This window comes from Rattus rattus, chromosome 6, assembly GCF_011064425.1.
Source record: "Rattus rattus isolate New Zealand chromosome 6, Rrattus_CSIRO_v1, whole genome shotgun sequence".
Classification (NCBI taxonomy): Eukaryota; Metazoa; Chordata; class Mammalia; order Rodentia; family Muridae; genus Rattus; species Rattus rattus.
The window spans coordinates 115,875,255-115,887,718 of record NC_046159.1 but is presented as its reverse complement, the minus strand read 5'-3'; the positions used below and the strand labels follow the sequence as shown (position 1 = coordinate 115,887,718).

Below are 12,464 nucleotides of genomic sequence, written 5' to 3'. Positions count from 1 at the left end.
CAGCGCATACAGTAACGAATTTGTCATTGATGAATGAGACCTGAAATGGGCATTTATTTCTTTGGAAGCCATAGGAAAACTTATACCATAAAAACGAAAGAAAAATTCTTGTATATAAGAAATTACATGGGACTAATGTGAACATTTCCTTCTTTATGAATGGAGATACTAGCATATCTGGCATCATACTGTAGGATGATTTCCTTCGACTTTAGTCTTATGTCTGGAGTAAAATCTGTTCCTAGAGAGAAGCTTGCAATGTGTAAGGACTCTGAAACGCCCTTTTACCCCCATCATATTTAGAAGCACTTCCTAAGGAACTCTGATCACTCACCATTCATCAATCCATTCAACAGATGGCGTGCATTCTATTATGAGAACACACAGCCTTCTAAAACCACTGCCCCTTTAAAAAACTTTCCCCCAATTTTTGAGATACTGAAGGACAGTGTGGTAAGACCTTTACATATGAATCCTGGAGTAAAATACTGACCGTTTTATTATGGTCGGAGATGAAGTGTTGGGAACTTAGTTCCTAGCTGGTGGTGCTATTTTGGGATGTCCTAGACACTTCAGGAGGTAGGAATTGGCTTGAAGCTCTCTGTCTGGCTCCCAGTTTGAACTGCTCTCCGCCTTCCATGCCTTCCTCCCCATGGCAGACGGAACTACCTGAAACCCTGAGTTCCTTCTCTTTCAATGTTCCCGCTGGTTCTGCTCGCAGTGATGAACGGTAAACGATCAGAGTTCCTTAGGAAGTGCTTCTAAATACGATGGGGTGAAAGGGCGTTTCAGAGTCCTTACATATTGCAAGCTGCTCTCTACGAACAGATTTTACTCCTGCCACAGCCTCTGGTCATCGTTTGAGCATTTAAGAACATAAATAGCAACTTGCCCAACTTTACGTCCCATTTCATCTCACCACCACACAGCAAAATCCAAAAGCCTTATCATCTAACGTGCAAAGCCCCACAACCTCTCTTACTTCCCTAGAGAGGACATCTGGACTGCCAGTGTGAATGAGGCCTCCGGAAGGTTCCCTGAGACTCAACAGCTTTACTTCATGGGATATGGTGCTGCTTACGTGATTACACGTCGGGTTCTCAGACGGTGAACACTGGTAAAGACAGCACATGTCTGGTCTGTTCTTCACTTCCTGTTTGGTCAGGTATGTTAGGACCGGTAACGAAAATAATCACTTTAAAAATTTATGCTTCTTTAAGAGGAGAAAAATAATACTGTGCTTTTAGACAGTTCTCGAAAAATAATGGGGGATGCTTCTGTCCTTGGTTTTGTTTTACTTTGCCTATCTATAATTACGTGTAATCTTAGATACGTTTTCATACACTTGTGGAGTATTTTAAAATCATTTGTGTGTGTGTGTGTGTGTGTCTGTGTGTCTGTGTGTGTATGTTTCTCTGTGTGTGTGTGTCTATGTTTCTGTGTATGTGTGTGTGTGTCTGTGTGTGTGTGTTGTCTTTTAACTCTTGTCCTTATTTGTCTACTAAATGCTAGCTGGTATCAAAATCTTTTTTCTTGTATGTGTGGTGTGCATGTATGTGATATATAGACTTTTTTGTCCACTCACCATATGGGTTTGAGACAGGGTCTCCCCAGTTAAACCCCAAAGCTCTCTATAAGGCTATCTAGTTCCAGGTTTGCTCTTGGGGATGCCTCTGCTTCCAGAGCATCAGGATTGCAGGGGTCTGCCAAAGTTGTTTATATTTCTATGGCTCTGGGAATCTGAACTTAAGTCCTTATGCTTCTGTAGCAAGTTCTTTACCCACAGAGTCAACTCCCAAGCTCATTACCATAATCCTTTAACCAATACAAACCATGAAAATTTCCATGATGTGTTTTGTATTATTCTCCCTGTTAAAACTATGAAAAAAAAGGTAAATCCTGCAGCTGGAGAAGTACCCACTTACTTTCTGAACTGTATTTATTTAAGTCTGTAGTAGGTTTTCATCAGAGAAGATAAATGACAAAGCAGAAAGAATGGGTAGCAAAATTCTGAAGCACAATTTTAAAATCTTTTATAGTAAATATGGCCTCAAACATCATAGCTGTCAGGAAAAATAATGCTAAGAAAAGTCGCCATATAGCTAATTAGCATCAAGCAAATAGAAACAAAGGCTGAATTAGGCTAGAAAAATGTTGCATAAACGGACTTAAGAGTGGCAGACATTTTAATGCTTTCCTCAATATCGTGGTAAATGTACAGGTGAAGAACTTGTTCGGGAATGTTACACTACATGACTTCAGAAACACGGCAGAGTGTCACATGCAATGACTATCCCTGAGCATTTGCTGAAATATACGTTATGAGATATATATATATATATATATATATATATATATATATATAATGTAAAAATCTAATCTCTTAATGAGGCTAACAAATAGCAAATAAATAATATTTAATAGTAGCATTTATTGATTTACTTTTATATCTCTTGTTCTTGCCCTTTGAAGTTAGAGTAGTGACAACATGAAGTAGAATCTGAGATTCCTCACAGAGCAGAGGAGGGTAGAAATGCTAGTCAGAATTCAGTCCTGTGAAGAGAGATGCTCGCAAAATCTCACTTCCTGTTCACAGCCAATACCATCACAGAAGGCTAAAATTAAGAAGCTAGCAGCCATGTTAGCGCTGTGTTGTTTCAGTGCTATCAGACAAGTTCTGAAAGCTCATTTTTAAAGCTTACATGGAGGAGAGAACCAGGCTGGGAATGAAAAGTAATGGAATATAACCTTTAAAAAAATAAACAAACTTTATGCTTTTATTACTGACTATAAAACATCACTATCTTTTAGAGATGTATTATTTATGCCTCACACTGTAATCTCGATAAAGCTCGTCTTATGAATGTAAGTCGAGGGGTGGTGCACATCTTATTGATGACTTGAGAAAGTATTGAGCAACTGGTTTTTTAATTAACTAATTTTATATGAATGTTTGTGTCTGGATGATTGCATACTGTGAGTGTGGTACGTACACATAGCGGTTTTATGGCTCCCCAAAAAACCCAGAATAGAACAGCAGATCCCCTGTAGCTGAACTTACAGGCTGTTGTGAGTTACCTAATGTGGGTGCTAGGAATTAAGATCTGGCTCTCTGGAGGAGCAGGAAGTGCTTCAAACCACTGGGCCAACCCCCCAACCACTGGCCAAAGAGCGAAGCAAATGGTGGAGTTTCTTTCAGTGTCTTTTGAACACAGGATCAGCCTCATCACCTGTCCTTCCTTTCTCTTGCCATCCTATTAGAGGTAGCTTTTCTGACTGGACTGGAGGGGAAGAAGAGGACTGTGTGGTTTCCTTCCTCATGAGGTGTTCAATAGCAGAGTCTCACTGGGCTGGAAGAAACCTCTCTCTGAAAAAGCATCTATTGGTGAGGTACCTATGGGATGTACCTATGAGAGCAATTCTACAGCTGTCTTGGCCCTCATGCTAAGTCATGATTTACTGTAGATGCTCTGGCAGAGGAAGAAGGCAATAGCTTATCAATATGCATAAGAGGAACATACAAATCAATCTTGAACGATAAGTATAATCTATGTGACAAGCTGATAATGCTTTGAAAACTTTGTCAGTTTTACTCAAAGTAGTTGAAATCATTTTGTCTTGAGACAAGGTATCTCTGTGTAGCTCTGGCTGTCCCGGAACTCACTCTGCGGACCACGTTGGCTGGCCTGGAAATCAGAGATCTGTTTGCTTCTGCCTCTTGAGTGCTGGGATCAAAGGCATGTACCACCACAACCCGGCCTCAAAGTAGTTGAAAATGGAGGTGATAAGCATGAGCCTTGAACCTGGGAGTAATCCGTTGAGCTTCTGAACTTAGAGGCAAGACTAGAGTAATCAGAAGCACATCATTTCTCTGCCTGGATTTCCACCTGCTAGTCTGTAAATTGATAAGAACAATATCTTCTCTAGTCTCTAGGTTATTATAAAAATAAATCAATATGGACTTTTTTTTCTGTACAAATGTAAGTGAATGTAATTACCTGTAGTTACAAAAATGCATTGAAATCTACTTATGGACAGTGAGGTAATGTGATTTAAAAAATAATGTCCAAGCTATCCCTGGTGACACAAGCCTGTAGCTGTGGAGACTGAAGCAGGAGGATCTGAGCTGAAGGCCAGTGCGGGTTACGGAGTGAGACCCTGCCTCGAAAACAAACAAGTTAAAATGAAAAACAAAATATCGAATATGAATTTAAAAGGTTTTGTGGGCTAAGTACTGTTCTAGAAGTTTTATAAGTATTATCTTAGCTATTCTCCCAAATTGCTCATTTGAGCAGATGGTATAATTATTTTATTTGTAGAGCTAGTAAGTAGCAGAGAAATGATAGTTTTCTTAAGTAACTATACAGTGCACAAAAGCTGTTCATCCACCCATCAGTCCATCTGTCCATCTATCTGTCCATCCATCTCTCCATCTACCCATCCATCCATCTGTCTGACCATTCACCCATCCATCCATCCATCCGTCTATCTGTCTGTCCATCCATCCATCCATCTGTCTGTCCATCCGTCCATCCATCCATCCATCTGTCCATCCATCCACCATCCATTCATCCACCCATTCATCTGTCTGTCCATCCATCTGTCCATCCATACATCCATACATCCATCCTCCTTCTACTTTGTATGTCAGAAAACTGCTACTGTACCTTCATTTCTTCTTGCCATAAACATTATCACATAATTTATTTACATATTTTTAATTTATCTGAAGTCTAAGGGTTTTGATTGCTTTCACTTTTGAAATGCATAATATATAATTTAATGATACAAGAAGAGTATCATTCTACATTGAATAAAACCCTAAAGTTTGGCATTGAAATATGGTTTTTTAATTTCCTAAGGCAACACTAGTTTATAATGCTAAAATTTATGAGTGGCGATAAAAGCTCTGGAGACAATTCAAAAATTACTGTTATCTCTTAGCTCTCAAATACACATACACAAAACAATATGGATTTCCATATTCTAGTAGTAGCCAGTAGAATAGACCATAACATGTTGCCCAGATCCTCATAATTCTTCTAATTCATTGTTTTTATAATCATTTTAATATAGAGATAAACACTGAAATAAAGTTGTGAAAATGCTTCAGAGTAATTAAGATTATTTATATATATATAAATAATATATATATATATATATGTATATATATATATATATATAACTTCTAGAACAGTACTTAGCCTACAAAAGCTTTTAAACTCATGTTAGACATTTTGGCCCATGGGAAGCGGCACTATTAGAAGGTGTGGTCTTGTTGGAGGAAGTGTGTCACTGTGTAGGCAGCCCTTGGAGGACTCTTATGCCCAAGCTCCTCTTCTGGCTGCTTTCAAGATATAGAGCTCTCCTCTCCCCCAGTGTCGTGTCTGCCTGCACACTGCCATGCTTCCTGCCATGATGATAATGGACTGAACTTCTGAACTGTAGGCCAGTCCCAAATAAATGTTGTCCTTGTAAGAGTTGCCTTGGTCATGGTGTGTCTTCATAGGAGTGGAAACCCCAACTAAGACAGCTAGCTACATATTTAACGCCATCACTCTCAGAACACCTATGACTTTCCTCATGAAACTATGACAATGTTTCTAAAATTCACATGGAACCACACACAAAACAAAAAAAACAAAAAACCGACAAACAAAAACAACCCAAAAACAAAAAAAAAACAAACTTGAAGTACCCAAAGCAATTTGCAAACAAAAGGACAAAGCAGAGGCATTATACTGCTTGAGTTCAAATTAGCTAAGTTACAGTAATTAAAGCAACACAGCGGCACTGGCCTGAAAAAAGAGACAGAGAGGTGGGTGAGAGGGCTCAGCAGCAGGTAAAGGAGCTTGCAGCCAACTCTGATGACCGGAGTTCCTGTAACACACAGGGTGGAAGGAGAGAAGCAGCTCCTGACAGCTGTCCTCTGATCTCCACTTGTGCATACCAGCATAGCACACACAGAATAAGTCATAAATGAATAAATAAAGAAGTAAAGAAAGAAAGCAATAAAGAGACATGAATCAATGAAATACAACAGACTACTTAGAAGAAAACTTGCACTCACAGCCCACTGATTTCCAACAAAGGTACTAAAAACATATATTGGAGAAGAAAAACTTTTAAAAAACGGTACTGAAAAGGTTAGATATCCACAAGAAGCTCTGGATTCCTATACTCTCATCAGCTATGAAAACCAACTCAAAGTGGATTAAACACAGTGATACAAAAGCAGCCACTGAGAAACTATGGAAACACTAAAAGAAAACAGGAGAAGCAGAGTCAGATGTCGGAATGGGGAAAAGTTTAGAGGAAGAGATGATAAAAAAATCACAGGAAGCAAAAAAGCAAAAACAGACAAATGGAATTTTATCACACAGGAGATATCGAGTACTCAGTTCACAGGATAACTCAAAGTTACAAGAAAATAAAATACACGAATGCCGTGCACCTGTAAGAGGGTTAATATCAGAATATAAAAAGAAAGCCCCAAAATTCTTAGGGAGCTACCACAAACAAACAAAAACAACAAACAATAAAGCCCAAACAAAAACTGGGAACAACGGCCAACGCAATTGTGAGCAAAACCCGCCAAAGCCAAAAGCATTACACTACCTGAATCATATACTGTCAGCACTATAGTCACGAAAACAATATAGAGACTAGAGATGCCTAGCTTACATGCATCGAGCTCTGGGTTCTGATGCCACTACAAAAAGGAAAATTGGCATTGTGGTCTGTGCTTGCAATTCCCAAAGTAGGGAGGAGGAGACAGGAGGATCAGAAGTTCAGCTGATCCCCGGCTACAGAACAAATTAGAGACCTCGTTTCAAAAAGTGGAACACGCTCATTAATGCAAAACGTCATGGTGTGGTGACCTGCACAAGTGAGCAAACAACTGAAGGAAGTAAAACAGGAGGATAATGGGAGGTCACACTGTACTCTAGTCTCTCCTTTTTCTTTAATTTTTTTTTATTACAGTCCAGTCGTTATCCCCTTCCATTTTGTCCTCCAATAGTTCTGAGTGAGGTATCTCAGATCCAAAAGGACATGCACAGTATATACTCACTAATAAGTGGATGCCAGCCAAAAGTGTACAGAATACCCAATGTACAATCTACAGAACTCAAGAAGGTTAACAAGCTGAAGGGCCCAAGCGAGGATGCTTCAGTCCCACTTGGGAGGGAAAAAGAAGCAATCAAAGGGGTGTGGTGGGGGAGAGGGAGGGAGGAACCTGAGTGGGAGAGAGGAGGAGAAGGGGAAACGGAGATCAGACATTATGGGGGTTAGGAGCGAGGCCCCTTGGGGCCAGCAGAACGAATGGCAATATGCAACCTCAGGAGGTGGGAGTTGGGGGTACCCTGTAGAATGTACCAGAGACCTGGGAGAAGAGAGAGTCTCAGGTCACAAAGAGAGGGACCTTAGATTAAATGCTCAATAGTGAGAAAGGGACCCTGTAGAGTCTACCTCCAGTAGAAAGACAGGGCATCAAGTGGATGGATAGAGTTGCTATCCCACAGGCAAAAATTCTGGCCCAGAATTATTGCTGTATTCTTTCCCGGACACAGTAGCATATGCCTGGAACCCGGAGACTGGGTAAAACGGTCATGAGCTGGTGGCCCATCTGGACCTGCTACATTGCAAGACCTTATTTCCAAAGAGCCAAAATGTGTAACCACCACCACCACCACCACCACCACCACCACCACCAACCCAAAACCAAAAGCGGCCGCCAAAGGCTAGGTGGAAAGCTCACAGGTAAGTGTGAGCTGCAGTTGCACAAGCTCGCTAACCTACCTTTGCCTTTAGCATCCACATAAAGAAATAAAGGGCACTCTCTTTTCCTGCAATTGGGAAGCAGTGGCTCCCTGAACTCTGCTGGGCATCCAGCCTAGCCTGACTATGTGAGGTCTGGATTCACTGGGAGACCCTGTTTCAAAGAACGAGGTGAGGAGTGACTGAGGAAGGCAGATCCCTGATTTCAACCTCCGGTCTGCACACAACATCTGCACATCTGCATGCACAGGTAGCTGATCAGAACTAGTGGTTTTTCCCAGGAGGCACCTGTACTTCCTAGTTCTGTCAGAGGGAACAGCTTTTGGACGGAGAACTGTTAGATTCGCTCGCTTGAGATCTCTGTTCCAGCACAGCCTGCTCCCTGAAATGTGAAGTCTTAAAAGATCTTGCTGAAAAAAAAAAAAAAAGCTAAAATCAGCTTTCCAGGGAGAAAAACCAGAGAGGTCAAGAGGCCTCCAAAGGAGGAGGGACTGCCTTACAATCAGGTTCCTGACAAAGAGGTGAATGGCTGGACACCTCCTTAAGGAGGAACTGTGCAGGACGTAAACAGCCACTTAGTCCTGTGGAGTGCACTGGCACTGCTGAGGGAGGCAGAGTGAAAGAAAGAATGGGAGCCCCAGCCACCTGGAGGTCGCCTTGAGGCAAATGCATTAACCTCCTCGGAGGCACTGAAGAGCAGAGGGGGTTAGGTGCAGTTTGGAGTAATGAAACTGGCCGGAGCATCCAGCCAAACGAATCTCAGTTTAGAGTGCCATCCACTCACACACTGTGGAGATGACTTTGAAATTAGACCAGTTCATTCTCTGGTGCTGCTCAGAGAGAAGAGCTAATGGGCAAGGAGAAGGGGAAAAAAAAAAAGATTTGATGAATTTAATTAATGCCAAGACAAAACAAAAAGCCAACGTTTCCAATTTCTTGCACGGGGTGTTCCGCTTGGGCCAGAAGACATTACTTATGCATGTGGTTCCTCTTAACTAAACACGGTGTCACCTAACGGTGTAGCAAAGGCTAGCCCACTCAGGGATAGCCTGAGCTGGCTTCAAAACGACGAGCATTAGAACGGGTCCTGCTTCACAGTCACACCGTTAAAGGGTTGTCTTATGCGAAGACGGAAAAGGAGGAAACAGTTTTACTCACCTCTCTTCCCTGTGGGATTCCAAAAATTTGGAGCGTGAGCAGAACAGAAAAATGGCACCGTGTTACAGAGTAGTTGTAAAGAAGCCACCAGAATAGCTCTGACTGCATTGCAGCACGGGGCACAGTGACGTTTCTGTGCTGAGTTTCAGGGAAGTCAACTGTAGGTTACGGATTAAAGCACAACCAGCCTCTACATCATAATTTTGCTCGACCCGTTATACTTTAATAAGCATTTTTTTTTAGTGACTACATTGACCATAGTAAAACATTGCATTTAAATTTCCACAAATGTATGGGAAGCATTAGCTGTACCGGAAACACATACTGAAATAGGACATTGGGCCAGATTAAAAACAGTTTAGAGGGGCCTTAGGCTCTGACGATAATCTCCTGCAGATCGAGACAAAGACGACGAAACATACCTATATTTTTATCATGTGATATTTTCTTGGTTAGCATGGTGGTGATTCTAGCCTAGGAAACATCCTCCTGGGAATTCATTTCAAATTATTGAAGCAGCTGTTTTTTCAGTTTAAAATAAAATATCCATAACAAGTTCACACATGACAGATGCGAGCTAAAATCTAGATTCCACAGTGTGAGCTAAAAGCAGATGTTTTGAATGATCATATTTATAACCAGATACAATAAATCTTCAGTTGCCTATAGTCAGGCTCCATGAATACTCTTTTTTCCAAGAATTTGCTTAAGTATAGGTCCTGTAGCTTCTCACATTTTCTGAGAACTAGATTCCATTAAACATAAAATATTCTATAAATTCACATGTATCTGGTCTGTTTTCTTCCGCCTCGTTACATCTGCTTCCCCGAAACTGAAAGCACCGTGAGGACCCCAACCTTTATTGTGTTTATTGAATTCTACATATTTCCTCCGTTCAACTCAGAACCAGGAATTTGTTTTTGTGGGCACAACAATTGAACAGAGAATTTTAAGCCTTAGGATATCAAGGTGGCGAGACCACTGCAGGTCTATAGAAAATGTTAATATGTCATTAGGAACTCTAAAAATATTGGCTGGCAATGGGGCTCAGGGGCAGAGGGCTGGGTAATGACTGGGTTCCCTCTAAGCATGACAAAAAATAAAAATAACAGAACCCAAAGATTTAATGAAAACATACAGAAAATTTGATGAGAAAAGGAAGACTTCAGTCAGTTACACAATTATGAATGGTTTTGATTAATGTTCACTGTCCCACATTTTCAAACATAATAATCATATCATAGGGCAAAAAAAAAAAACAACAAACCCCAACTTGTTTGGCATCCCACCATGGGTGTGTTACATCTTGGCTAGCTGTTGTTTGTGTAACTTGGGGACAGATCTCCCAAACTTTCTCATGTTCTTATTATATGATTGTTGTCAAAAACAGATACAAATCTCTCTATCTCTCTCTCTCTCTCTCTCTCTCTCTCTCTCTCTCCCCTCTCTCCCTCCTCTCTCTCTCTCTCTCTCTCTCTCTCTCTCTCTCTCTCTCTCTCTCTCTCTCTCCTCTCTCTCTCTCTCTCTCTCTCACACACACACACGCACACACACTTCGTATCATACAGGAGTCACATTTCCAGGAAAGGTGTATGTTTGGCCAGCTGCACACTGAGACTCCTGTCTGGCAACATTTTCAGTGCTGCCCCCTCCATGTCAAAGCCCTTGGGAAATCTTTATGCTCTGGCTACATGTCATCACCTCAGCATGATGCTCCTCGTTTTGCTGTAGGACTTCTATGCAGAGCTCTGCGAGATGAAGAACCTCTTCTAGCTTCCTGGCAGGAGTTGCCTGGTTCATGGTCTCTGGTTTTTTGAAAAAAAAAAAAAATCATAATGTTACCTTGAAAATACAAAGCCAGACATGTCCTAGGATGGAATGACGATCAGAGTATTGAAACAGCACAAGGGAGCACACTTTTGAGAGATAAGGGATGCATGGAACACAATGGAACACATTGTCTTTAAAAAGCCGGTTCACCAGACTGCGGGAAATATTTCACCCACAAAGCAATCACAGATCTGCAAGTGCTTTGCCATTTAGTATACACGAACTAACAGGTGCAACAGCACATTAGATGCTCAACTTCTGCAACAAACAAGTTACAATCCCGCTCAAGGTCAGAAACACAAAGAGAGCAGACAGCACCGTCTTTTCCTTCCGTCTACATTGTATTATCAATACAATACAGTTCTCACCGGATGAGTCATTCCTGGCATTGGCAAACCCCAGGTTTTTTTTGTTGCTACTTGAATTCTGTTCATGTTGATCTTAAATCCGAGGAGTACAAAGTCACCTAAAACAACTCTGACAGCTGGCAATTAACTGTTTTTTTCTCCCCTGTGAGCCTGCTGCCATCCCCGCCCACCGCCAACTGTGGGGGCAGCAGGTTAGAGAAGGGCAAAAGCCTTCTTTGAATTTGAAGGTACCTTTAGCATTAAGCTAAATTGGTATAAAGGGACAAAACACAATAAGGTGAGGTACAGCTACCAGAAATTCAGAAAGAGAGAAGGCAAATAGTTTATTTCAAAGACACCAACAAACTGGCAGAAATCAGAGGTGCCCTATGTGACCCTACTCTCTCAAAACAACCGGAAGAGTTTTCACTAGGAACATTTCAGATAAAGCGGCCTCGGACCATTTTGTGTTGCTCTAACAGAATACTAGATAGCGGGTGTTTTATAAAGAAAAGAGGTTTCTTTGTAAACTTTGGGCAGCTGAAAACCCAAGTTTGAATGCTCTGTTTTTTTGGTCTCTGAAGCTATTACAACATGGTGGGGAACGGGAAAGGCTCACGGCTAGAAGCACAAAGAACCATGTATGTGGGGTCATCTTACTGTACAACAAACACGCTATCAAGAATGAACTCTAAAACCCGTCTGAGAGGACAGCATTAATCCCTCTGACCGTGGTAGTCCCATGGTCTAATCGTTTCCTCCTAGGTGTGTCACCCTTTAAAAGTTCCCCATCACTCAGGAGCCTGAGGTCCTCCTACATGAGTTTAAGGGGGGGATATACTCAAACTAACCCACAGCAGCCCAAAGCAAGTCTGCCTTCTGTTCATAGATCTCTTCCTTCCACTGAGAGCAAGGCCTGCAGGCACGTGTCTTTGGGAAAGGAGGCCTTAAGGAAGAGAGTGAAACTTTTAGAACTAAAGTTCCTCCCTTTCTCCAACCTCAGTAGCTACTATGTCTTCCTGCAAGAGATCTTTTCCTCTCAACATCTCCCCATATCTCAGCTTTAAATTTGGAAGAAATTCCTAACATTTCTTGTCCTAATTCATTTGCAAAGGGCAGACAGCCATGCCGTGCAACATGCCTTCTGGTTGGTGCCTGCTCATTGAACCGTTAACATGCTTATAAGTAAGACATGTCGTGAAGTACACGGGGTTCACACTCCTGTGGTGGAGTCACCTTTTTGTCTCTGTCAGGAACATCTGCACACAATAGACATTCTCAACCGTGGGAAGGAAACGGGATGAATTAAGCCCATCGGAGTGGCAATTACAGCGGATGTTTTTGTTCGGG

The 12,464-nt window shown here is 41.6% G+C and overlaps 1 protein-coding gene across 23 annotated transcripts in view; it reads right to left on the bottom strand.

The window, feature by feature from the left end:
- Nucleotides 1–12,464, bottom strand: part of Cadps2 (calcium dependent secretion activator 2) — a 525,569-nt gene that overhangs the window by 89,454 nt on the left and 423,651 nt on the right. For 13 of the 23 annotated variants that reach the window (XM_032906883.1, XM_032906888.1, XM_032906886.1 and 10 more), the window contains 2 exons: nucleotides 10,639–10,742; nucleotides 8,938–8,946 (listed from right to left, as the gene is read on the bottom strand). In XM_032906883.1, coding sequence (XP_032762774.1) covers nucleotides 8,938–8,946; nucleotides 10,639–10,742 — 113 coding nt within the window. The remainder of the gene's footprint in view (nucleotides 1–8,937; nucleotides 8,947–10,638; nucleotides 10,743–12,464) is intronic. The other 10 variants (XM_032906885.1, XM_032906891.1, XM_032906895.1 and 7 more) reach the window with 1 other exon arrangement.